Genomic DNA, 25,780 nt, shown 5'->3' on the forward strand with positions numbered 1-25,780 from the left:
GAGCTATCTTAACTTCTAGTTAATTAGTAGGTTATACTCTTATAACTAGAAAAGTTCTAATATAATATTATAGGTAGCTACTTCTAAGACGTCTAGGTCTATTATTTTCTAATATTCTTAGATATAGATTATTACTTATGTAACTTCGTAAGTAATAGTAGGTTTACCTAGTATTAGCTATCTACTAGTAACGCGTAGTAGGTAGCTTTCTTTCTTTTAAGTTAAGACTAGTCTAGCTAGTTCTGCTACAGCGCTTAAGATATAGCTTACGCTAGATTCTAAATCTACTAATGCTTATATCTATACTTTATTAAGCTATACTAGAAGCTTAATAAGTCTAAAGAAGTCTAATAAGTTAATCTCCTTACTAGCTCTAGATATACTAGTCTTCTATCTAAAAAAGACTGCTAGTTATATCTATAGAGTTTCTTTATAAGTATATAGGCGTTATATTTAATATTAAGGCACGTGTGCTATAAAGGCCTATTACACTTCTATGCACTTCTATTCTTGTATTCTATTTATGCTATTATATATATCTATAGTATTTTCTATAGGTTCTTATAACTATAGAAGTATAGCTTCTTTCTCTTATTCTATAGATATACTAGGCATTTATTCTTTAGGTAGTTATACTATTACTTCTAGTAATAGACTACCTTATAGCACGTTCTAGAGAAGTAGTTAGTATTAATCTTGCTAGAATAGTAAATAGTATAATAGTTATATAAGCATGCAACCTATATTAGCTTAACGTGTTATAGATTATAGTAATCTATCTAGTATTATTCTCTAATACGTTCTTATTCTAGTTAGTTCTTATATTATTACTTCTTTAGTTATAGTACTAACTACGTTAGTTATTTCTCTTTAAGCTAGTTTAGTTCCTAAGCTCGTTCTCTATCTAAGCAGTAATAGTTATTATCTTTCTATAACTTAACTGCTCTATTAACTTAGTCTAGTTCTTTAGGCGTTAGTAGAAACTAGTATATATCTTTAGAGACGTTATTCTTAAAGCGATTTACCTTCTAAGATAGTTTATAGAAATCTTATCTTATTGCGGCTATAATATTAGGTATTTCGTATATATAGTCAATATTAGGTTTATTAAGGTACTATTATAGTTAATTATTCTGTAGTAAGAGTTATAGTATCTTATTACTTAGTATAAATAGTATTACTAGCCTATTATTTTATTAAAATAGTTCTATCTTACTAAACTTAGTCTAGTTAATCTTAGTTACTTTAAGGTCTTAGAGGGACTTGTTCTTAAAAGCACTTACTTTGTCTAAGATAGTGTCTTCTAGTGTAATAAGAGTTAGATTCTCTAGCCTATTAATTACACTATCTGTATAACTATTAATATTATAAATAAGTCTAGTAATAATATTCTACTTCTTATTCTAGTGTAGGTCTGCAGGTTATAGGATATTTAGCTGTTATACTACCTTACCTTAGCTCTTATAGTTCTATGCTATATAATCTAGTTTACTATAGATATAGTAGTTAAAGTTCTTCTTCTTCTACTTTTTATCTTAAAACTTAGGTTATCTAGATCCTTTATTAAGGTTATTAAGATATATAGATTTATAGCTATTAGTAGCGTATAATCCTAGAATTCTAGATATATTATTTTATAGACGTTTTTAGTTAGAGTATAAATAGCAAGGTTTAGAGTAAACCTAGGCGTTCATATTTATATTCTCTAGTGCTCGCATTTCCTACGTAAATAGTTATTCTTTTAGCTAAAGTCTATAGAGTTTATTATTAATATAGATAGCTTTATTTATAAGTTCTTAAAGCGTATTAATGCTAGTTCTACTTCTTATAAGTTCTTTGCGAACCTAGAGTTTAAGACCTTATTTATATATCTATATTAAAGCGTTATTATCCTAATTAATAACTACCTAGTATTACTAGAACTAAGTAGTATAGTTAGTAGTAGAGTGCGTCTAGCGTAGCTGTTAAATCTTCTACTTAGTAATTACTATCTTCTAGAAGAGTAAAAAGACTTCGCGCATCTTTGCTTTAAAAGTGTCCTAGTCTTTAACTAGATTCTTATTATCTATATCCTTAATAGTGTTATCTATATAATAATAAATAATAGGCGTAACCTATTCTCTAGCGTTTTCTTATAGAAACGTAGTAGTCTAGATAACTATATTATTATTATTAATCTTATCGCCTTTAAAGTAGAAGTAATAGTTAACTTAGAGTAGCTAACTCTTAAGCTTATTGCGTTCTCTATTATAGATATTAGGCTTATTACTCTTACTAGTAACTTTCGTAGTATAGAAAGCGGCAGAGATATCTATCTTAGTATTACTTATCTTAAGAGTATTTAAAGTGTAAAGGTTATTCTAAGATAACCTAAGAGTTAGTTCTTAGAGAGTAAGTAAGTAAGGTAGAATAGGTTAGTATACTAGTATAATTAGAAGATTAATATAATAGTATAAAGTATAATAGCATGTTTAGTAGAATAATATAATATTATAAGAGGTTAAGAAAGAAGTATAATTCTTAGATTAAATACTAGAGTCTTATATAAAGTTAAATATACTAAGCTATAAGAGTTTAGTGTCTAAGTTATATACTTAAGAAGTGTTGCGCTTATAGATAAGCGTGTAAGTAATTATAGATAAGTAGTAATATATCTTACTAGTTATTAGCCTAACTACTTATACTTATAGATAAGCGCTTATATAGAGCTAGCGTTATTCTACTTGTAGACAAGTAGTTATATAACTATAGCGTAGTTCTTGTACTGCACTTCTATAACTATACCGCACGATCCTTTAAAGTAATTACGCTAACCCCTAGAGTACTTCTTAGGTTAGATCGTAACACTATACTAGGCGCTTATTAATAAGTATAAGTAGTTAGACTAATAACTAGCAAGATATATTATTACTTATCTATAATTACTTATACGCTTATCTATAAGTATAACTCTTATTAAGTATATAACCTAGACACTAAACTCTTATAGCTTAGTATATTTAACTTTATATAAAACTCTAGTATTGAATCTAAGAATTATACTTCTTTCTTAACTCTTTATAATATTATATTATTCTACTAAACATGCTATTATACTCTTATACTATTATATTAATCTACTAATTATGCTAGTATACTAACCTATTCTATCTTACTTACTTACTTTCTAAGAACTAACTCTTAGGTTATCTTAGGACGACCTTTACACTATAGCTATAATATAGAGTATAAGTATAGTAAGTATACGTTAAATAGCAAATATATAGTAAAGATTTAAAGTAGTTTTAGTAATTAGTTAAACTATAGTAGCTATATAGATAAAGAAAAAAAGCTAAGAAGAGGTATAGTTATAAAAGTGTTATAGTAAAAACCGTTCTTAAAGCTAACTTAATCTAGTTTATATTAGAATATTTTGTAATATATTTTATCTAAAGCTAAGAAAAATATAGATAAGCTAAAGTTTAGAGAAGATTTTAACTAAAAACTAATACTATTTCTATTTATATAAATCTACTTAAATATTATATACTATATTATATATTTAAAAAGCTAGTACTCTAATTATAACCTTAAAGCTAGAAACTAAGATTATAATCTATATAATGTAGAGTAAAGCTACTTTAAAGTAATACTAGCGTAATAGTATAGCTTATAAAACTATAGATTACAGTATAAATAATCTTTAAATATAAATATAGCTAAGTTAAAATATATAGATATTTAGTAAAATAGAGTAACTAGATTTAATAATAGTATACTATATCTAAACTAGAATTTAAGAGCTATAGATATTAAATAATATCTAAAAGAGAGAAAAGATTTCTTTCTTCTACTCTTTGAAGATACTATAAGTTTGTTTACTAGTAGCATAGATAATAAATGTAGAACTAATAGTAAGAACTCTTAGAAATTGTTATTAAATCTAATAGTAATTAAATACTTCTTTTCTAGAATTAGTTCTTCTAGTTACGTATATTATAAGAAATATATATATTGACTATATCTACTTTTAAATTACTGTACTATCTATTATTATCTTTAATAGGTTAAATATAATAAGATCTTATTCTAGACTAAAAGGTTTATTTACTATATTCATAAAAAGGTTTAATCGATACTTAATATTAGCTTAAAATAATTTAACTTACTATATTACTAAAAGTAGACTAAGTCTAAATAGTATATCTAAACTTAGTACTTAGAAAACTTTAAAAAGAAACTTATATAATAATTAAACTTAAAGATTATGTTTAAAATAGCATCTTTTAAATATAGTATTAATATAGCTATAAAAGTATTAATGTTATATCTAAGTAGTGCTATAGTAAGAGAAACAATATTTAGAACTAGAAGAAAGATAAATTAATATTAACAAAAAAATCTTTGAATTCTAAGTTCTAATATATTTAGTTTTTCTCTAGAATTAAGCTAATTCTTTCTTAAGTCTACTCTTCTATTTAAGTCTTGATATTAATACTAGCAGATAATTTTTTTCATAAACCCTATACTTAGAAGTACTAGAATATTAAATTTTCAATTTTATTATATTACTATCTAAGACTATAAATTTTACAAACGCTTTTCTTATAAGGTAGTTTTATCTTATATTATTTAATTTAAGCATTATTTATACTTAAATTAATATATAAAAGTTTAAAGCTAGAAACTATATTACTATATTTAAACTAGTATTTTAGCTAAGAATTTCTAGCTAACTTAAGATATTAATCGTTAAGAAAAGATTTTTTAATTTTAAGTTTAGATTTTATGTAAGATTTTACTACTTTAGTATTATAATATATTTAGAATAATTACTACTCTATCTTATACTTATAAGGTATAAGCTTAAATTAGATTATTAGTATTTCTAAACCTATTCTATAAAAATAACTTAAATTAAAGTAAATTATACTAGCTTATAACTCTTAGTATAATATTTCTTCTCTTTATCTAACTTTTTAACTAAATTTTCTATAGGTAATATTAGGTTTTATAAAATCTTTTAGTAAGATAATCTATATTAATACTTTAATAGTAGCTACAAAAGTACTAGTAAATAAAAATATCCTTAGTACATATTACTATTATTATTATAACTTCTAATAAACTAAAGTTTTATTTTCTATTTTAGTATATATAAAGAAGAATTCTTTAAATTAAGCTATATTAAATGTTAACTACTTATTTCTTAATAGTTGTTTTTATTAGTTTACTAATAGAAGTAATACTTTAGTAGAACTTAGTCTTTAAAAGATTATAAAGTATTACTTTAATAATATACTATAGCTTAAGATAACTAGTTCTAATTAGCTTTCTAATAGTTTCTTTATTTAAAGCTTTACTTAGATACTTTATATAATACTTAAAAAGCTTTATCTATTTTAATAATAAAACTTAAAATAAAAAGACTACCTAAACTAGTATATATAACTAATAGAATATAGAGACTTAGAAAGATTATAGTATTAGTTATCTATTAGTTATCTTAATTATGTATTCTTAATAAAAGATAGCTTACAGTTAATGTTTCTATATTACTAAGATTATAGTTTCTAATTTAGTCTAGATTTAAGATCTAGAAATACTCTAGTTTAATATTAATAAGTTTCTTAATAAGATATGTTTTATATAGTTTCTGGGTATAGTGTTTAATAGATAAGATTAATATTTAAGAGGTTAATAATATTACTTAGATTAGCTCTTAGAGTAATAATCTTAATATCTATTATAATAGTTTATATAAAGTCTTTCTATAAATACTAGTAATAAATTAATATAAAAAATCTTGAAAATACTATAGTATATATCTTTAAAATAAAACTTAGTAGAGATGGAAAACTAGCATATTATATTAACTATTAATAAAATCTACTTAAATTACTTGAATATTTTATAAGAAATAAAAAATAGTATTAAAAATAGCAAAGAAGTTTAACATATTCTTCTTTTATAGCTCTACTATTTAAGTTATACTAATATTAAAATGTCTGTTAGTTATCTTCTTTAACATAATTAATAGTATTTATTATCTAATAATTTATAGCTTAGTTATTTATTATTCGTTTAGTAATAAAAATAATATTATAAAAGCTTTTCTATAGAAAATAAGTATATAATTATAAATATATAATAGTTTTCTTTTATAGGTTAAATCTTAAAAGCTTTAAACTTTTATATACTAAGTAAAAAAAAGACTTACACTTTAGCTTACTTAATTCTTATACTTCTAGTATTAAAGTATTAAATGTTATTCTTATACGTACGTATATTATTTTAGATACTTATAATATGAAGTACTTTAATTAGACTAGTCTGTATTATATAATTATTAATATTAATAGAACTTCTCTTTTAGTAGAGTTAGATAAGTAATTAAAGATAGATTCTCTATAGAATCTAATTATTAAGTAGAAATCTAAATCTTAAGTAGTAACACTTATAGCTTAAAAAGCTACTAATTCTAAAGAGGTAAGAACTATTACTAGTACTCTAAAAAATATATAACTAAAGGTTTTACCTACTTTTAGAGGTATAGTATTAAGTAAGCTAAGGCTTAGAGCTTTAGCGCTACTACTTTTAAGATAGTTAAAGCTTCTAAATTTTTTAGGCTAGCTAAGAAGCTATTCTATTAATACTAAATACTCTATAAGAGAATTATAATATAATTATATACGCTTATTAGCTTATAACTAATAAAGTAATATATTTTAAAGCTTTATAGTTAGAATATATATACTAAAATTTCTTTTAGTAAAAGTACGCTTCTTCTATTCTTTATATTTCTATAATAATAATAATTAGAACTTTAAAGATTAAAAACGTAAGTAGCTTAAATCTAATACTAAACGCTGCGCTAGCACGTTAAATAATTTATAAGTCTTCTTAGCGTTTATATAAATAAAACTAATCTCTTACTAGTTTTATTACCTTACTATCTTACTAATACTTAACTAAATTGTTTTCTTGTTCTTCAATCGCTTTCTCTATAGAACCTAATACTTACTATAATAACTTATAAAAAAGCTACTTTATATATATTCTAGTTTTTTTATAAGATATAAAAGAATTATTATACTATTAAAATAAAAAAAATAAAAGTTTCTCTATAAGGTATTTAGTATAAGTATTGTAGGTATAATACTAGAAGTAATATTTGTTTAGTAGTCTTTAGCTAATAGATATATTAATATAGATTCTTACTTATTATATAGACTTATTTATTATATACTTAGTTTAAATATAGCTTTATAGCTATTTAAATATATAGAAGCTATTACTTTTTATTAAATTATAATATTAAAGCTCTAAGCTTTTACTTATTTACTTTTAGAATTTAGTAAACCTTCTTACTTAATATTATTTTAGTTTACTAGTAGAAGACTTTACTTTCTTATATACTAGCTTTATAGCTATAATATTTCTAGTCTACTATTTATTAAATACTTCTTATCTTTAAAAATCTATAACTTAAATTATATATTATAACTAGATTATATTTAAGTCTAAATCTTACTTTAATTAACACTCTTAATCGAATAATAACTAAAGATATAAGAGAATAGTTAAAGATATTATAATTACTTTTTATAATATTTATATCTAGCTCTATCTTATATATCTTTGTTCCTCTTTTTACTAGGTATTAAAAGAAAAAGTATTTTTATTTTCCTGCGTAACTATTTATAGTACTTTAACTACTATAGTTATATATTCTAAAATCTATCTATTATAATACTATAATATCTCTCTATAAGAAATTAGGTACTAAAACGTATAATCTAATTAACATATATTGCCTATACTTTCTAGATAAAAAAGCTAATATTAGAAGATAGATTAGGTCTATTACTATCGCTAATAGTAATACTTATAATACTACTCTTAGTTACTACGCTTAGCTTTCTATTAAACATACTCTTACTCTACTTTAGCGCTTCTACGTGTAGGTCTATATATGCGTGCACTTTCTTAATAAGTTACTCTAGCGTAATAGAAGTACTATCTACGTTATTAATAGTCTAAGTAGGTAGTAACTTATACTATTTATATTCTTCGCAAAGTACATCTACTCTATTCTAGTAGCTAGTACTAATTACCGCGTTAATGCAACTAAACAATAGATTAGCGATAGATTTATTAGCTAGGTAATAGTTAAAGAGCTAGACATTAGTTGTTGCATTAAGAGATTCTGTCCGGATTTTGATGTCGTTTAGAGAAGCTAAGACGTTCCACCGTAGTCGATAGAATAGGTCTTCACGGACGCGGTTTTGTAGACTGGTGTGTTTTAGCCTTGAAGCTATGTTCACGTATTTGGAAGACGGTGCATTAAGGGTTTGTTCGATTAGAAGTAAGATGGGAGGAAAGGCGCGTGCGACGCAGCTTAACATCGACAATCACCCCTGTCGCCAGCCAAGCCGCTTGTCACGAATGGCCAGCTTAGCGGCACTAAGTACTTCTTAGGCAAGCGATGGGAAAGGTTTAGACTCCGACTCTTCCCTCAAAATGTCCATTGCTCCAACCACTTCCTAATCACCTCCGCATCCACGGCTCTCCCCTCACGCAAAGTAACGCTCACAGATTCCGTCCTCCTCGTATCCAACGCCGGCAATCCAATCGATTCCGGTCTGAGACTCTGGTAGAAGTCCAACAACTTGAGCCCAGGGACACGCTCTGCATTCTCCTTCGTCTGCGGTATACGACCCAACTCATCGACCCAGTCGTTGTATTCTACAACCTCCATGTTATCCTTGTTGTCCTGGGTGTAGAAGTCTCGAATAACAGGGTACAGCTTGTCCCAACTAGTGGTGTGCGGGTTGACTAGATGGTACACCTGCACAGGCTCGGGTTCTGAGATGGTAGCGTTGGCGATGTCGATGACGGCTCCAGCTGCAACATCCATGGGCACCCAGTCCACTCGATCCATATTACCCAACGTCCGCGGCAGCTTCTTCAAGACCTTGCTTGTGTGGACTATAGTCGGCAGCCACTCGTGGCGGTTCCACGCCGCACCGCCCGCGTCAGTGCTTGGTCCTGCAAGCTGTCCCGCACGCACGATGGCCGTCTTAATGCCCAAGCGATGCGAGGCCGTGGCTAGGATCTCAGATGCGACATATTTGGACTCGCTGTAGCCCTGGGGTATCGTGATTGCGCTGTCGAAGAGCGTGGCGATGGATTCTGGGACGGCGGATCCGTCTTGCACGATGTTTTTCCAGTCGCTCACACTGGCGATCGAGGAGATGAAGATGATGGGTGTCTTGTGAAGCGAGGCAGACGCGAAGTTTATGGCGCGGTAGGTGCCTGCTACGTGTGTGGCCTCGTAGGATTCGAGAGACAGGTTGAAGTCGACGGACCAAGCTGCGTGGATGAATGATGTAGCAGTGGACAGAAGACGCTCGTATGTAGCGTCTGAAAGACCGAAGTTGTCGGCACTGAAGTCTGTCTTGAGGAACTCAGCCTTGCCGAAGTCGGCGTTTGGGTCGTGATAGCGGTTGAAGGACTCCTTCTGTCGTACTTCGGCGTTGTCCGAACGGTTTAGGCAATAGACTCTCTCGACCTCTGGGTTTCGAAGTAGTTGCTCCAACATGTGACTGCCCAAACTACCCGTTGAGCCAGTAAGAATCACAGTTTGCTTTCGTGGACGAGGAACCACATTAGTCGTGCTCTTCGGTCTGACCATATTCTTGGTGTACTTCCTGACCATTGCGCTGAGTTTTTCCTCTCGGGTCGGCGGCAAGCTTGCCTGCACGGACGAGTTGCTCACAGTCTGAGATAACGCCGCAGCCATCTGCTTGACCGAAGGATTGCTGTAGATCATCGATGAGGTCACTTCGGCACCACGGACGGCCTTGTTGAGCGCGTTGGTGAGTGCGAGCACATCAAGAGAATCGACACCCAGGCTGAATATCTCGACATCGTCTGCCACGTCGTCATGGAATGAGGCAAGATTGCGTGTGAAGACAGCACGAATTTTGCTTTCCAATGCAACATCGCCATCAGCATTCTGGTTCGGGTCGCTGGAGTACCCTTCATCCGCATACAAGGCTTCAATCTCGTCTTTGAACGCGGCAACGGTTTGGAGACGTATGGTTGAGCCCTTGCCGGCGCGGATGAAAGGCTTCTGGTCTTTCGCAACGGCGACCTTCGTCTGATAGATCCGGGCGTGCGCGGGCGCTTCACGATTCGCTTGCTCTACCATCGGCCAGATGTGATCGATCAAGGCGGAGGGGTCTTGCGTGCCGGCTCGTGACCACTCTGGTTCGATGAGTAGGCCGGCCTGAAACTTGCCTGAGCCAACGACTAGGGCGCCCTTCACCCACGGATGCGACTCGAGCAGCTTCTCCGTGCTTACAGGGTTGAACTTTTCGCCATTGCTCAAAACGATAATGTCGTCTCGCCTTCCACTGTACTTCCACAGATGAGGCTTCGATGGATGGCGACTGAACAGATCCTTGGTGCGCCATTCGGTGATCTCTGGAAAGGTATGGAAAACCGCCTGGTATCTCGTGTCTTTGGGTTTGATGACCATTTCGTGCAAGTCGTCACCAGCAGGCTCCATGACGACACCCGCAGCAGCACCCCAATGAAAGTAGCCCCACTCTTCTGGCTTGGATGGGAGGAGGGTGCTTATGAACATGGCTTCTGTACTGCCAAGAGTTGTCATCAAGTTCGTCACTTGACAAAGCTTGTCACCAGCCCCTGGACCGAGAGGCGCACCGCCAAAGAAGACGTACTTGAGCTTCCCCATTGTCTCGATACCTTTGGGCGTTGCAGCAATATCCTCCAGTACCGATGGTGGGAAGATACCACAAAAAGGTTTTACCGCCTCGATCACGTCGATGACCAAGCCTGCACTCAGAGGCTTGTCCGCTGGTAATCGTACGATGGTGCCACGGGACATGATAGATCGCAGCATTACGATTACCCCCATGCCATGAAAAAAGGGTGCGGCAGCAAGCATGGGGCGTGGATCTGCTAGGAAAGGCTTGCTGGTTTGTTCATGTCCATCTTCCGGACTGAGGTGCGCTTGTTCATACAACGTATTCAAACCGCCGACAGTCTCATAAATAGGCTTCGGGAGACCTGAAGTTGCTGTCAGTGGACCGGGACGACATGGAGAGCAAACTCAAATGAGATGATAGAATACGTACCCGTTGAACCCGAAGTGTGCAAGATCAAGCTATGAGCGGTCACGTCACGATTCTGTCTGCCAGGGTAATTCTCCATGAGAAGACTTAGATCAAGCAGCTCTTTGGTAGTGGGCGCCTCGTAAATCATGAGACTAGGCACCGCCCCTTTGATTGCCTGGACCTGCGGCATCATATCGACTGTGGTCAAGAAGATGGTGCAGTTTGTCTTCTCCACGAGTGACTTCTGACCGTCGAGCGAGTTTCGGGGCGATGTGAATAGCGGTACATATCCTGTCTTCAGACATGCTGCTAGCACCACAAGATACCGTAGATCGTTCGCGCTATGCAATGCGTAAGTAAGCAATATCGATGACCAACAAGCAGATAAGATTGCCCACTCACCCCATGTAGCCGATTGTCTGGCCCACCTTTTCGGCAACACCGCAGGTTCGCTCAATCCATCGCGACATGTTGTTCACTGCACGCGCAAGATCGGCGAATGTGACGTGGTGCCATCCTTCGTCCAGGCTGCTGCTTGAACGCGGGACTATAGCCCATGTTGAGTTAGGAACAGCCTGAGCTGCAGAGTCGATGTAATCGGCAACGGTATTTTGCTGTCCTCCTGTATGCTGCTTTTGATGTGTTGTTGCCATGGCTAAGATTATATATCGATGCCGAATGTGGATGGTACGATGTTTTAAGCGTTGGTTCCAGGACGGGGTTCGACAGGCAGCGAACGGTGAGATAGCGTGTATCGATGGGTGATATACGTGAGGGTTGATTCGGATAACTTTGAGTGATAATAAGATCGGCCTTTGGTTCCAAGTGAGATTGATGTCTTCTTTTCTGAGGGACTACGAGCTAGATATACTTCGGCGGACGCTAGCGGGTAAGATCGAAAGCTTATGCCAGCGAAGAGCGCGGCCACGAAATGCGGTGATGTTTCACCGGAAGGATGTCCTGTCGCCATGCCGAACGTTGTCCGAACAATCGCAGTGGAGCATGAGGCATGAAAGTTGCGCAACATACAGCAGGGGGGCGGCTCGTTAGAATCATCCATGAAGAGTCTGTTCCGTTATATGGACGGAGGCCGATTCGATCTAGTCGCTGCAAGTGATTAATATCTTCTGTAAGATGCTACGCGTCATCACGAAGGGTTAAGATTAGTTGTAGTGCGCGAAGTTGTTGTGTATGGATGACGCAGTCATGGAGATCCCTGTGCCCATCACCTCGGCCGAGCGAGCGTTATGATTATTGAGCGTGCCATGAAGGTCGGATGCTGGCGGCTACCACTCAGGGCATGTATTACACTCCCAGGACAAGCAAGATACTTGTACGAACGGTTGTGAGACATTTACTGTCTTCGTACATCGAACTTTAGACTCGGCGCATTCAAGCATAAGCATCAAGAAGGAACGGCCCGATGAGCGCCACGAAGCTTGACTAAGCGCTATGATGGCGCAACCCCACCTGTGTTAGATCCGAGCGACACATGCGCGCTATCGGATATGTCCCTACATCCTCGTCGACCCACCTATGCGCTTCAGTAAGCCCAGCCAGGGCTCATCCGCTTAGGATATTGATATTCCATTGCATCACGCTTTGCGCAAGAAACTGCCGAAACTGCTTTCCACAGAAAGATCGTATTACGGATGGTATCAAGTAGTCGGGTATCAAATAGAGCATCGAACGCCGTCTTATGCATCACCTCATCCAGCGGCAGGTGCAACCCTTGGTGTTTCCTTTTCCTTCTCTCGCCTCTGCGAACCCTTCCTACGTCTTCGCTCCGGCTTGTAGACATCGTTGAAGTTAATGTTGACAGCCAGCATCTTCAGTTCACCGTCAGGCGAATGTACCAAGTCTCCGAGCAAGATGCTGATTCTTGCTCGGAAATCTTCCGTCAACTGACTCAAACGCTTTTGGAGCGCTGGTAGAACATCATCTTCGGCCGAACCAGTCATGCCGATCTTGAGGAGCGGGGGTGGGAAAGGCGATTCGTCCTGGCGAGAAGCCGCGCGGGAGTGTGAGGGAGCGAAGGGATCTGAAGATGAGCGGTCTTTCTCAGAGAGACCCCACCGACCTGCTGCTGTACGTGTCTCGATCTTGGCCGCGTGCTCCTGCCGGCGCGTGAACTCAGCGACTGAGAATGAGTACAAGCCATCCACCGCATCCTTGTATGCCAGCATCGTCTTCAGCAACTCATGGAGCTGCCCTGTAAAGTCGATACTAGAGCTTCCGAGAAGACCTTTGCGCGTGATGTTGTTGAGGTATATCGCATGCGCTTCAATCATGTCATCCAGCGTGCTCTCCGGCTTGTTGAGCGCTCTCTGTAGATCGATCCATGATGACTCTATGACTTCGAAGAGGATGTAGTGTTGCAACTGGTTGACAAAATGAACCATCTCAGCCATTGCGCAGCGTGCTTTCTTCCAATCCGCGCCGAGTTTATCGGCTACGGTGCCGAGAACACCACGCGCACCAGTCATGCATCTGCGCCATGTTGAGCCGAGAGCGAACTCGACGCGCTTGACGCGCCATAGGAAGTTGAAAACTTTGAGGTATTGCTTGGAACCGAATGGAGTGACAATGACATCGACGGGCGCATCAATCTTATATTCAAGCGTAAAGACATCCCATCCGATCTCACCATGCGATAGCTCCAGCATGCGTGAGTCGAGTCGGCGCAGTACATCTGAGGTGTCAAATTGGGCGTTTGAGTTGCGAACGGCATGTTCGAGTTGGGCAGTGAGGGTGTGGCGGTATTGCGTGTTGGCTGGTCGATCGAGGTTGGAGGAGAGTGATTCCATCAGGACGGCAATGAAGTCGCCAGCGCCTAGCAACATGTACTGCTTGAGGGCCTGCAGATGGTCGAACAACTTGAACTTGTTGCCCATCAGGTCGATGAGACGAGCCATGGTGGTCTTGTATGCATCTCCGATGGAGCGCTCGAGATTTGCAGTGTCGCCGTACTGCAGCTCCTTTGAGGCTTCCTTGGAGTATGTGTCGACCCATGCTGCGTCTCCACAGCCATAGCGAATGAAGTTCAGGGTTTTGCCGATGAGGAAGACCTTCTTGGCAAAGTCGTCGGTAACGATGGTCGGGACCATCTTGTCATTCAGTCTGTATTTGTCTTCCCAGACACTCGTCGCGCCACCTTTGCCCTCGTTGCCGTTCGCCTCGAGGATGTCATCCTCACTCTGTTCTGAGACAAAGAACTCGCCAAAGGGATCTGCGAGCTCGCCGTCGTAGACCCATTGCCGGAGCATGTCGTAGAAGGGTCGCGTGACATCGGAGAGAAGGCGCTCGGCAAAGTTCATGACGTACGGGTCGCCGTGGTTGAGGGAGAAGGAATGTATGAGGGCAATCAGCTCGCCGCCCTTCTTGCTCTTCGATTCTTCGACCATCAGGCTCATCAAGCGCAAGCCCATGGTCGGTTCTCTTATCCAGATGACGCATCGCTTGAGGGTGACGCCGGCCTTGCTAACGCCCTGAGGTGTTGATGCCTCGTTCAGCTGTGCCAGCGCTCTCTTGATTTGTCCTTCCAAGGTCGCGACCAGGCCCAGGTATGCTCTCAGCTCCTTGGCTAGAGCTGCGCGGAAGCTTTGCTCGATCAGGCCGCCATCGCTCGCCTCGACGAATTCGGCCAAGCCTTTGTACAGTATGGCGGGTTCAGCGAGGGTGTGTAGGAGGCTAACAATAGGTACCGGGAGGGTGGTGGGAAGCTTGAGGGCGGTCGACGAGGGGAATGCGAGGTTCGTCGATGAATAGCCCTGTAACGTGAAAGGCAACTCCCGCAGCAAAGTTGGCTCCGAGGGCCCCGTCTCTGCCTTTTCCACATGTCCACCATTGGCTTGCTGCTGCTCCTTGGCGGTGTCAGGCCGTCTGCGCTTCTCCGGCTTCTCAGCTATCGAAGCTGGACGTGTAGATGTCGGTGCTTTGGGCGATCCGGCATTGACAGGCAGCTGGGCGAGGCCGGGCTTTGCAAAGGCGTCTTGGATGGCGTGCGACGAGGCTGCTACACTCTGGCGCTTGGAAGGCGTCGTGGGTTCGCGCGAGAAGCTGCGGGTATTCTGGGCGGGCGGCGGCTCATGCGGTGCTTCGGCGTTGTCGGAGAGGTTGTAGAGAAAGTAGAGCATGCGCCATTTCTGGTCCAGGACGCTCTGGGTCTCAAGGCGCGAGAGAAGGTTATGCAGACGCGCGCTCTTGCGCTGGTCATTGTTGGGGCCCGAGACTGTCACATGTTAGCGAAAGACACGTGAATCACCTCGCTGCACTTACCTTTGCGGTCTATGAGGCTGGCGATGTGCTGGACGTCGGGAACGAGTGAAGCATCGCCCGCAGTCGTGAGCTCGTCGAGCGCGAACTCGTAGGCATCTTCGAAGCGCTGGTTGGCCTCGTCCTCGTTCTCATTAGGGTCTTCGGGCACGATGCGGACCAGCAGCTCGTTCAACGCGTGTTCGACGCGCTCGCGATGTAGAGTGGCCATGATGGCGCGCTGAACAGTCGCGAGTCCATTGGTGTTGACCTCGGCGGGGTTGACGCCCGCCCGTGCGCGTTGCCCAACCTCGAGCCAACGCGTCACTCTTCACTCGTCACTTCCAAAGCTTCCCACAACGCGTGTCGTATCCTCCACGAACGGCCATCTTGATCTCTACTTACTTGCTAAAAAGTAATAGCGTTCATGCAGCAATTGCATAATGCGACATTATTTCAAGCCAGACTTGGTGTCACCCGTCACCTGTTGTTTGCACATTGAACGCATCAGCGTTTGCAATCAGGTAGAGGGGTATCGGTGCCGTTATGGATATCCCGTTTAATATCTGGTGCGAGATGGCTACGAGCATTTCTCCTACACACTATCTCCATCATCCGCACACCAAAGTAGAACTTCTATGACCAGCCCGGACCAAGACCAGGACCCGGCCCCAGTCTGAGTCAAAGACGCACTCTTCTCAGTCGACCACGATCATCTTCAACCTGATTCATTTGGCTGCGCACCTTGCCAAACGTCCTCGCACCACTGCACTTCTGAGCACACAGAATAGGTACCCGACGTGAGTTCGCCTTGAGAAACGACGCTCGCCAGCCGCCGATATGGGCACCATAGAGAAGGACAACGTTCAATCCTCAAGACGGCCCAAGCTCCTCACCTACCAGGAGATCCAAGAGTGGTCACGCGATAACGAGTTCATCTATACCGGCTATCGTCCAGAAAAGCCCGACTACAAGGCCATCTTCCTCAGCCTTACGTACCTACACAACGAGACCTGCAACATATACACCCATTTGATTGGCGCGATACTGGTATGGCCTGTCGCATACATTTACATGCGGATTCTGGCCGAGCCCTAGTACTACGGCGTTCTACCGGCGGACTATGTCATGTTCACTATCTCCTTCTTCTCTTGCGAGTTCTGTCTGCTCTCCAGCGCTGTCTACTATCTGATGCAACCCCACTCGCATAAAGTGGAACAGTTGTGGCATGTGATGGATCTGACTGGGATTGCTGTTATCATCGCTGGCACATTCGTTGCGGCGATTTACTACTTCTTCATCTGCCAACCCACCTACTAGATCTTGCACTGGGTCATTGTGAGTCACCTCGAGCGAATGGTCCCGCGATATGCTGATATTTCTTTCAGACCATCGTCTCGGGCTCGGCCTGCGTTGCTCTGATCTCAATACCGAAGTTCAGAACCCTGCGCTGGCGCACTCTGAGAGTGGTCGCCTTCTTCCTCTTCGGGCTGTCAGCCTTCGTTCCCCTGCTGCATGGCGTCGGACTGCACGGTTCTAAGTACATGTTCGATTACATGGGAATGAAGTGGTACCTGATTGAGCTTTCGTTGTACGCAACCGGTACCCTTATCTTCGCAGTAAGCAGGATCATTGACTCCCAGACTTGGAGAGACATGTGGACTGATAAACAAATGCAGACCCGGCCTCCTGAACGGTTCGCTCCGGGCAAGTTCGACTTCTTTGGTAGCTCACATCAGATCTTCCACCTTCTCATCTTGGCGGCGATGTGGGTCAACTGTCTGGCTCTTACACAGAGTTTTCGATCAGTTCATAGGTTGGATCTATGCCACCGCTAGTCTACTCCTGCAATACGGAGATTTCCTTGCTTTGTGTTTTGCGGAAGGATGGGAACTCAACGATAAGACGGAGTACATGGAGGTCGACTGAGAAAGCGAGCCAGGCAATAGCCTTGCCACTATCATTAGAAACTCTTGCTTAGACGAAAGTGACTTCTTTTGCTCGCCAGCCAAGATCGATGCAAAAGAATGGAGCGATTTTACGCATAGAGACGCAACTATACTCACAGTCTGCGATGGACGAAACGCATTGCATAGGCGCAATGCAAGTTTTACAAAGATGCGGTGGGCCCGTAAGATACTGGAGAGAGATCATCCACCCACACTCGCTGGACACCTTCCTCACCGCTAAGTAGACCAGCAAGTATTCTGTCTGCCTGACAACTAGCGGTGCGCAGATTTCTGCAGCATAGAGCCGTTCTATTCGATGATTGGTTGATGGGTTGCACAAGACAATAGCCCCTCGCATGGCTGAGATTCTTTTGGCAGCAGCAGCCTTTTCGGGCGGTAGATGACTGTGAGCCCCCCTCAACATCTCGCATTTGGCCCCCAAAGTTTCGCACAATGCTTACTCTTATCCCCGCGTTCCTCCCAGACGAACAAACGTGGTTTGAGAAATTAACTCAAAGTCTTCGCGCAAACCGCGACATACAAGAAGTGATCATATCTCAGATCCATTCAGGAAGATTGGAGGAAATTGGGAGCCTTCATACTCGGTGATCGAGGTTAGTTCGGGTTAGAACATGCGCAATAGTAATGTTGGCTTACGCTTTCTAGCCCGAAGATAAATCTCTGATATTTCCACGGGAGTCGACGATTGTCTACACTGAATCGAGCTTTTGACGACGTAAGAATGCCTCCGCGTAAGCGCCAGTCTGGGTTAATGTTCCAAGGCTCTGTTCAAGAGTCTGTGGACATCAACCCACAAGAAGAGGCTGGTCCTGTCGCTGGAGAGAAGTCAGCTCCAGGCCGTAGAAACCGCGCTAGAGACGTAGTCGACGCTGGTAAAGACTATGTCGCACGAGGCGTGCAAAAGCTTGTACAGAGTAAAAAGGATTTTTGCGCGGCGTGTAAGCGCATTCCTTTTGACGAGTGCTTGCCTGATTCATCAAAGGGCAACAACGAATCGAAGCAAGACGCCTTCGTCATATATCTGAACTTGGAGACGATACTGGATAATAGCGGAATCTGCAGACTATGTAGTCTGTTGGAGAAGAGTATATGTCAAGAAGATCACGACCTGCTGAAGGCTGAACACATCCGGAAGCACTTGCCCGAGACATTCGACGAGCACACGAGCATGTCCGAATGGATCCCAAAGTACAAAGACGACGATTCATGGCCATTCGGCTTTACTTCAGACCGCTCGGGTGCTTCTGACCATGCAGTGGATGAAGCCAAGAGGCTATTCTCGGAGGCCGAAGATCGTGATACGAAGATGAACAATGTCAGCGATATGTATCAATCGATAACGGAAGATGCAGCACTGGCAGTAGAAGCGGCGCAGCTAGCTCTGGACATGGTTCCACTCTCGAGGATAGAGGACAAGGACGCACGAGAGGTGTTTACGGCACTGCGGTTCATTACTCGTCAGGTCGCCAACATCCAGAACATGACACGTGCGCGATTACCCTGTATCTTCATGTTGAGAATGTATCGCAGCAATGAGAAGAAAGCCGGTGCTTTGAGCGTTCGTGTTTATGCTCACGGAGGGGCTGCATTGGCCCCGTTGCAAGAGATTACCCACGTCAGTCTGCGGTTCGAGAATACTGAGGAGCCACGACAATTCGAAAAACAACTCTGGTATGGAAACAGGTTAGAAAAACGTATCGACATTCCCTTCTTCAAGCATTGCATCGAAGAGTGCAGACAGGAACACAGTGGTAAAGATGGATGCGCTAGTCCATTGAGCAGCGCTGTCAAACCCGACGACAAGACCATCTTTCGCCTTATAAACGTGAATACGATGAGCGTAAAGAAACTGATGTACCTTGAAGTCATGAAAGGCTCCAAATATCCCTATGCAGCACTCAGTTATCTGTGGGGAAAGCCGCTATCGCTTGAGGGCTGGACACTTGTTTCAGATCGGGAATCGGTAGGAAAGAAAAAATGGAAAAGGAGAAAGCAGGACGGTAGTTGGGCCTTCCGAGATGAGTGTCTTGACAGGACAAAGCTCAGGAGAGGGCACGAGTCGAACATTTTGTACAGGGACGGGGGTCTTAAGGACATGATGTCTAGCATACCAAAGACCATTCGGGATGCGATCGACGTTACGAAGAATGTAGGTTTGGACTACATATGGGTCGATCAGCTGTGCATAATCCAAGATGAAGGAGACCCAGACAAAAAGCTCAACATTGAACGCATGGATACGATATACAGCCACGCGCAGTTTACGATCGTTGCAGCTGATGGCAAAAATGCTGATTCTGGCTTGAGAGGAGTAGGATGCGACCGGGGTGAGCTCGAGCAGATCAGCGAGGAAATCGTCCCTGGAGCGAATATGTCACTACCCGTCAACATCAAATGGGATATCCGATTGTGGGAGTCAAGAGCATGGACTTTTCAGGAGAAAGTCTTATCCAAGAGACTCCTCGTCTTCACTGGTGGCTGCGCAATTTGGTATTGCAGAGGCGGTATCTGGAGAGAGGATGTAAATGCTCTGGATGGCGATATCTCCGCCGTCAGGTTCCCTTGGCCTCGTATGGCTGCTTCAACGCCTTCCAAAGACAAACTAGAAGGGGCAGGTCTGAGTTCGAGGGCAGATGGTGGCATATGTATGCATAGACGGTCCGTCATGTATGATTACGTTGCAGCAGTCGAAGACCTTAGTTCAAGAGATATTACCAATGCTGGGGACATCCTGGGTGCTTTTAGAGGTGTTTCTAAGGTTTTGGGAACCCAAGAGCATCTAGGGAGACACTTTTGGCAAGGACTTCCAGTCCACTTCATGGACGTTGCATTACTCTGGCAAACTAGTCGACCGGCCCATCGAAGAGACAAGGCCGATGAGGACGACCGAATCCCACCTAGCTGGTCTCCGTTTGGCTGGGCAGCAGACTCCGACACCGTGAGTAGCGCCCCCGCGCGTACTCTCATCGAATACACGAAGCCGTACGAAGTATGGTCAGATGGCAAGGGCATACTTCTGCGTCGCGATCCGGACGGAACGGATAAGGAGACACGTAAGATGACACGATGTTCGGGAAGAGTTACGGCTGAGGAGCGTATTCGCCCCATAAAACACACTCTTTGGAAACATAACGTCAATGGCACCTCTCTCGAGCCCGTGGGCTTGTTCGGTCGAAAGGAATTCATGGATGGATTTGATCCACCTGACTGGGAGTCTTCAAACTCAAAAACAGAACAGCCTCGACCCCTACCTGCGCAAATCTTTGGTGACCGGACGCTGGTGATCTTCGCTCAAACTGCAATGCTCATCCTCCATCAGCAAACTTGGAGGACAATAAGAACTTCCTACGTCAAAAGCCACGACGTATCCAGAGTCACCTTTGAGAACACCGATATCAAGTCCGATACACTGGGAGAAACCATCACAACACGCCAGGAGTATTGGCTCCGCGCCCAGAAGTCGGAAGGTGGTGGCAACTCCGAAAAAGGTCTAGCGAATGTGGAAGGCGGTATTGAAGATGTGAAAATAGGCGTGGGCAGGATTGACGAGGCCGATTTCGGTGCGATCAACACGAGCGTCAAAGCTGTAGTTCTCTCAGAAGCGCAGTACCTTGGAAACGAAGACGTACCAGATGTACTCGGGTATCCGTTGTACACTGTGATGCTTGTGCGCCAGAGCGAGAAGCACGCTAGAGTGTATGAGCGTGTTGGATTAGGTCACGTTCACAAGAGCAAGTGGAAGAAGCTTTCACCAAGAAAGGAGACAGTGTGTCTGATCTGACTTGTCTGCACTTACATATCTACTTTGCTTATCTGTTAGTGGTAGTAGCGTTCACCCTTGTACAATTGTTTCGGGTTGTAAGAGATTTGGGATGTTCTAACTGCTCAAAAAAGACTTCTACGCCTTTTGTAGCATCTAGTCTCTGCGCGTTGCTTTCTCTTAGCGGACGCAGGCACGTAAAAAAAGGTGTCGGAAGGGGTTTGTTCGATAGGCCCCACCAGTTTGGCACACCGCCGACCCGAGGCAAAAAGAAGATTTTTCCAAAAACATACAACAGTGGGGATTCCCTAGTGGTCACCCACCTAGGTACTAATCCACCGGTACAATGCTTGTATATGGCTGAGCGGACGGGAAGCCTAATTCTCATTGTCCTATGGTCGTATGTGGAAGATTGTGCGACAGAATCAAATATATACCAAGCGCGCCGGTCGGGAAGAGAACAGCCAGACTAGCCACACCATCAAGACCTATGCATCCTTTAGCATACTAGCAACGCCAGTTCAAGTCTCCGATACAGTTCCTGATCCAACACGTTATCTGATGGCTCGCTATAGCTCTACAGGAGAGCGACGTAGAGGGAAAGCAAGGAGACGATTGAATATCGAAGCGTCCTGACTGACCGGGTGATAGAGGAGGCAAATAGTCTTCTCAATGTCTTCGTAGTGTCTATCGCTGAGTCAAGACTTAGATTCGTGGTCTGCTTTCGCAAAAGTGTCGCCTTCCGTCCGGGTATGTCTAGAGTGGCAGTGGCGTTCATTGGGCACCAGACCGTGTGCGGCATTGCTGCTTTGAGTGTTCTCACTATTATGTTGGATAGTTGTCAATTAAGACATGCTAGCGAGGCGCCGGTAATGCAAGTTTGAATGTCGTCGTTGAAGCTGTGACTACGTATAGTCGTATATATGGGTGATTTGGAAGCCGACTTGCGAGCGTGGCTGAGGCCAAGAGTCTGGAGTACTTTCACTCTTTTGCGGTGGGCGCACTTGCTTCTACGCTAGTGTAAGCTTTTCTTTCGTACAGACATTGACACTCTAACTCTCGTACTCCACTCCAACGACTCTTATTCTTTGCGCCTACACCAATCCACCTCTTGCAGTCGCAACAATCGCAATACCGATGATGTCGGGCAGCCCCAATGCGACATCGACCACCCTTCATTTGTGGACTCTCGATCCTGTCATCCGCGAGCTTCAGTCATGTCCAGCTGCTCGTGCAGCAGAGTTCGCAGATCTCATAATCCCTGGCCGTATCAGTCTCCTCAGTGTTGAGAATGGCAACGCTGTCCAGAGTTCTGCTACTGTTTATGGTGCCTCCAAAATCACTGACATTCCGGAATTGACACTGTACGAAACAGGCGCTGGTTGGCCACACCCGCGGTCACTGAGAAAGATCCTGGAGAAGCACCAGTCTTGGGTCGACGAAGCGCAATTATATCCGCCTAGACCCGCTCCTCTTTCTCTCCGTTTCTTAGAGGTGACGCGAGTCGGGAGAGTATAGCTCGAACGCTTGTGGAATACCTAGACGATCAACACTATGCCGCATACGCGACGACGCTCACATTCCGATCGCCTGTAATAGACCGTTGTCTCAGACTTTTCCAGGGCGAGAATGAGACTTCGAGTACGCTCACCCGGTCATCCACCGACACCACCTCGATCATGTCCTGTGGTGCGCTTCTTCCCTTGGAGGCGTCAGCCCTGATGAGCACCAGTACCATACATGTCATTACCGGTGTGCGCGTGTACATCGTGTATCCGCCTACGCCACATAATTTGACGACGCTGAACAAGTATCTCGTAGATCTTGCCGGAGATATCGCGCCAAGCTACACAAATGTATGCCATGAGTTGGAAAACGGTATCGCCTTTGTCCAGCGTGCAGGCCAGGCTGTCAATATACCACCATGTTGTCCAACGGTGGTGTTCGCAACCAAGACCAGTGCCGCTATTACTGTCCGTTCTCGGTGCGTGGAAGACTTGCCATTGCGACTAGAGCATCTCGCTATCCTGATGGCTCAGATCGTGTCAATACAGCTCATATGTCGGCAAACACCAGAGGAATCATTGGAATACCACACCACACAGCTGTACAAGGACATGACGACCGTTCTTAGAGCGCTGGAGCCGAGTGCTGCCAACCGTTCGTTGCTCTTAGCCTTAGGCGCTGCGTGGGAAAGGGAATACTCTCGTTTCCGTGGTCTCGTGGAACTACATGTCGAAAAGGCGCTGAGAGAGCATATTCGCCGGAATATCCCAAGAGTGTGGAGCCTAGCTGTTCAGAACCAAGGCCTCAGGCATTGCCCTGTTTGCAAGGTGAGCATTCAAGGTCATGGTGTGGTATTCCTCACCCACTTCCAGACAGAGCACTGGGATGTGGGCGGATCCACTCACCCAGACAAGGCCGAGTCGATGTCTATAGTAGATGAGGGTCCACCACAGCTCACTGGAGATGGCGACATGTTAGACGACGGCGACCACGCTGGCTCTCGCCTAACTGCCGGGTGAGGTGATTCAATCTACACAATCCGGTTTCGATGTTGATGAAGTCTATATTGCATATGGACTTGTGTTATCAACTGAGAGCACGATGCCGCTGTTTGGGGAAATGGACTGGATCGCGGCCCAGGTTGCTCTGGAGACATTGGAGGCAACGATGCAGATCGCTGCACGGATGGCGAGAAGGGTTATAAATTTGCGCAAGATGACTCGTCCGTCGTAAAGACCTCAAAGTATGTGGCTTCACGTTGTTTGACGAAGTTCAGTTGCTGAGATCGGATGTGAAGGCGGATTGATCGGAAGCGGAAGACTTCCGCATTAGCCCGGACTTGGTTAGCGCTAGCGAATGACGTATACAAGCAACCTGGAACCACTGAAATCATCTACCACCTGACTTGAACGGATTTCCCAAACTTCTTTTGCCCTCCTCGTTTGATAATTGTACGGAAGTTAGTGTAATGAAATGATTGAAGATTAGGTTTGTGAATGGCTATTATGTACGAAAGGAAAGACTTTTCATAGTACACTCAACCGCCAGATATTCACAAGTCTGACCCGATCCAAACTTCACCCCGATTCTATCTCCAAGCCGTAACCTCCCGTTCAGTGACCTAAATATTCCACACAGGCACAGGTTCCATCAACCTTCTCCGGTCATAACTTTCAGTCGTCTCATCAAGGCCGGACGGCTAGTGGGGATGTCATGTTCGAAAGCATGAGCGCTGCTCGCAAGTCTTTAGCGATACATTCCGTGCGAGCACCCCCGTGGCCCAGAGAACGAGACCGGCGTTTCGTATAAGTATGGCGAAGAGAGGGTCGGAAGACGCGATGATCGCCGGTTTGGTAATTTTGTTGATCGTGAAGCTGCTGACAAAGTGCTGGAAGATGATGATGACGAAGATGCCGAGCGCGTTGAGTCCAACGAAGAGCGTGGAGAGACGTCTGTCGATTGGAAAGGTGTTGTGTTGGACAGATCAGACAGTTCAAGACCATCTTCTGGAAGCTGTCGACGCCGACTGGATCGCGATTCGTCCCTGCGGAAAATTTGGGGTATTTGTAAAAGCTCTGAGAATTGGAACATGATTGATGATGCTTTACTACGATTGCGGACGACAAGCCGCCTTTTCAAGAGCAGGAATCAGGTCGTAGGACAGCGATATCAAGGAAACGTCTTCATATCACAGGTTAACGCTAGAGAAAAGACAGTCAACGAAAGCGGTAACATCTCCAGCTCTAGTCATTGAAATTCTCTCCAAAATTTTGCTAAACTTCTGTTCCTGCCAGTCCTTGTACACGCAACGACGGTGTTTTGCGCTGGATATCCCGCTTCCGTTGGACGTGTGACGTTGTGTCATGTAGCAAGCCGGCGGCAGCTACGTAGGCTATTCGGCTCATGTTGCACGACAGAGGGCTTTCCTGGGGAAATGGCATTTGCGCCAAACAAATTGCCTCTTACGACTTCTGACTAGCAAGACTGACACGGGCTGGACATACTACAATTACGCCACCAAGGGTCGTTGGGAAGATCGGGAAAAGCTCTAGTTTGGGGAAGCTTCTAAGGGGTAGGAGAAGCTCGCGACGCGTTAAACAACCTAAAGCGACGAGAATCACGGAAGTTTGGTCAGTGTCATATTCCGTTCATGGCATCGGCATACCGCATCTCATTGTAGGCATGAAGCCGCCTCCCACGTGGAAGAAGTCACGGGTAGAGACCGCGGCTGCTTGTCACTATCCCCAGCGGGCCGATCAAGATTGCTCAAATCGATCGGAAGAGTGCATATGAAGCGGAGGATCTACCCCAAAAGAAGCTGTTGGACGCATCTCTCGATCCCGACGGTATGTTCCAATCGAGCAATATCGATGATTGTCGCAATCATGATCGATCGAGCAGCCAAATTTACGATCGATGCTATGTCGGTGTTTTCACGAGACTGCGATAGCCGTCCACTGGACGATGAATCAACGTACGCTATAAAAGTCGCCATGCCCTCAACGATTTAGGCCACAGTAGCAAAGCTTGGACATGAATTGAGTTGTACGAACCGTGTGTGGGGTTCGCGGCGCTATGAACCTTCTTTGCAGAGATGATTGGCACATTCGTGTTCCCAAAAAGTATCGAAAGAAACGCCACTGTTGCTAGTCTCAGCATCGTAT

General features: G+C 42.6%; 5 protein-coding genes across 5 annotated transcripts; 3 read left to right on the top strand and 2 right to left on the bottom strand.

Moving 5' to 3' along the window:
• Positions 1–8,497: 8,497 nt before the first annotated feature.
• On the bottom strand, positions 8,498–11,779 carry J4E86_011607 (putative NRPS-like protein biosynthetic cluster; the record flags this gene model as incomplete). Its single annotated transcript, XM_051452098.1, has 3 exons — positions 8,498–11,079; positions 11,148–11,467; positions 11,529–11,779. 3 exons carry the CDS (start codon positions 11,777–11,779, stop codon positions 8,498–8,500), a joined length of 3,153 nt encoding a protein of 1,050 aa, XP_051296711.1.
• Positions 11,780–12,835: 1,056 nt separating this feature from the next.
• Positions 12,836–15,612, bottom strand: J4E86_011608 (uncharacterized protein; the record flags this gene model as incomplete). The annotated part of the gene is made up of 2 exons (XM_051452099.1): positions 12,836–15,357; positions 15,405–15,612. The coding sequence occupies 2 exons, from the start codon at positions 15,610–15,612 to the stop codon at positions 12,836–12,838; spliced, it is 2,730 nt and encodes a 909-aa protein (XP_051296712.1).
• A 608-nt stretch (positions 15,613–16,220) lies between these two features.
• Positions 16,221–17,218, top strand: J4E86_011609 (uncharacterized protein; the record flags this gene model as incomplete). Its single annotated transcript, XM_051452100.1, has 5 exons — positions 16,221–16,430; positions 16,701–16,718; positions 16,769–16,999; positions 17,060–17,148; positions 17,197–17,218. The coding sequence occupies 5 exons, from the start codon at positions 16,221–16,223 to the stop codon at positions 17,216–17,218; spliced, it is 570 nt and encodes a 189-aa protein (XP_051296713.1).
• An 853-nt stretch (positions 17,219–18,071) lies between these two features.
• Positions 18,072–21,131, top strand: J4E86_011610 (uncharacterized protein; the record flags this gene model as incomplete). Its single annotated transcript, XM_051452101.1, has 1 exon — positions 18,072–21,131. One exon carries the CDS (start codon positions 18,072–18,074, stop codon positions 21,129–21,131), a length of 3,060 nt encoding a protein of 1,019 aa, XP_051296714.1.
• Positions 21,132–23,034: 1,903 nt separating this feature from the next.
• On the top strand, positions 23,035–23,635 carry J4E86_011611 (uncharacterized protein; the record flags this gene model as incomplete). Its single annotated transcript, XM_051452102.1, has 2 exons — positions 23,035–23,094; positions 23,216–23,635. The coding sequence occupies 2 exons, from the start codon at positions 23,035–23,037 to the stop codon at positions 23,633–23,635; spliced, it is 480 nt and encodes a 159-aa protein (XP_051296715.1).
• Positions 23,636–25,780: the final 2,145 nt, after the last annotated feature.

Source organism: Alternaria arbusti (genome assembly GCF_024043155.1).
Source record: "Alternaria arbusti strain BMP 1465 chromosome Unknown scaffold_38, whole genome shotgun sequence".
NCBI lineage: Eukaryota > Fungi > Ascomycota > Dothideomycetes > Pleosporales > Pleosporaceae > Alternaria > Alternaria arbusti.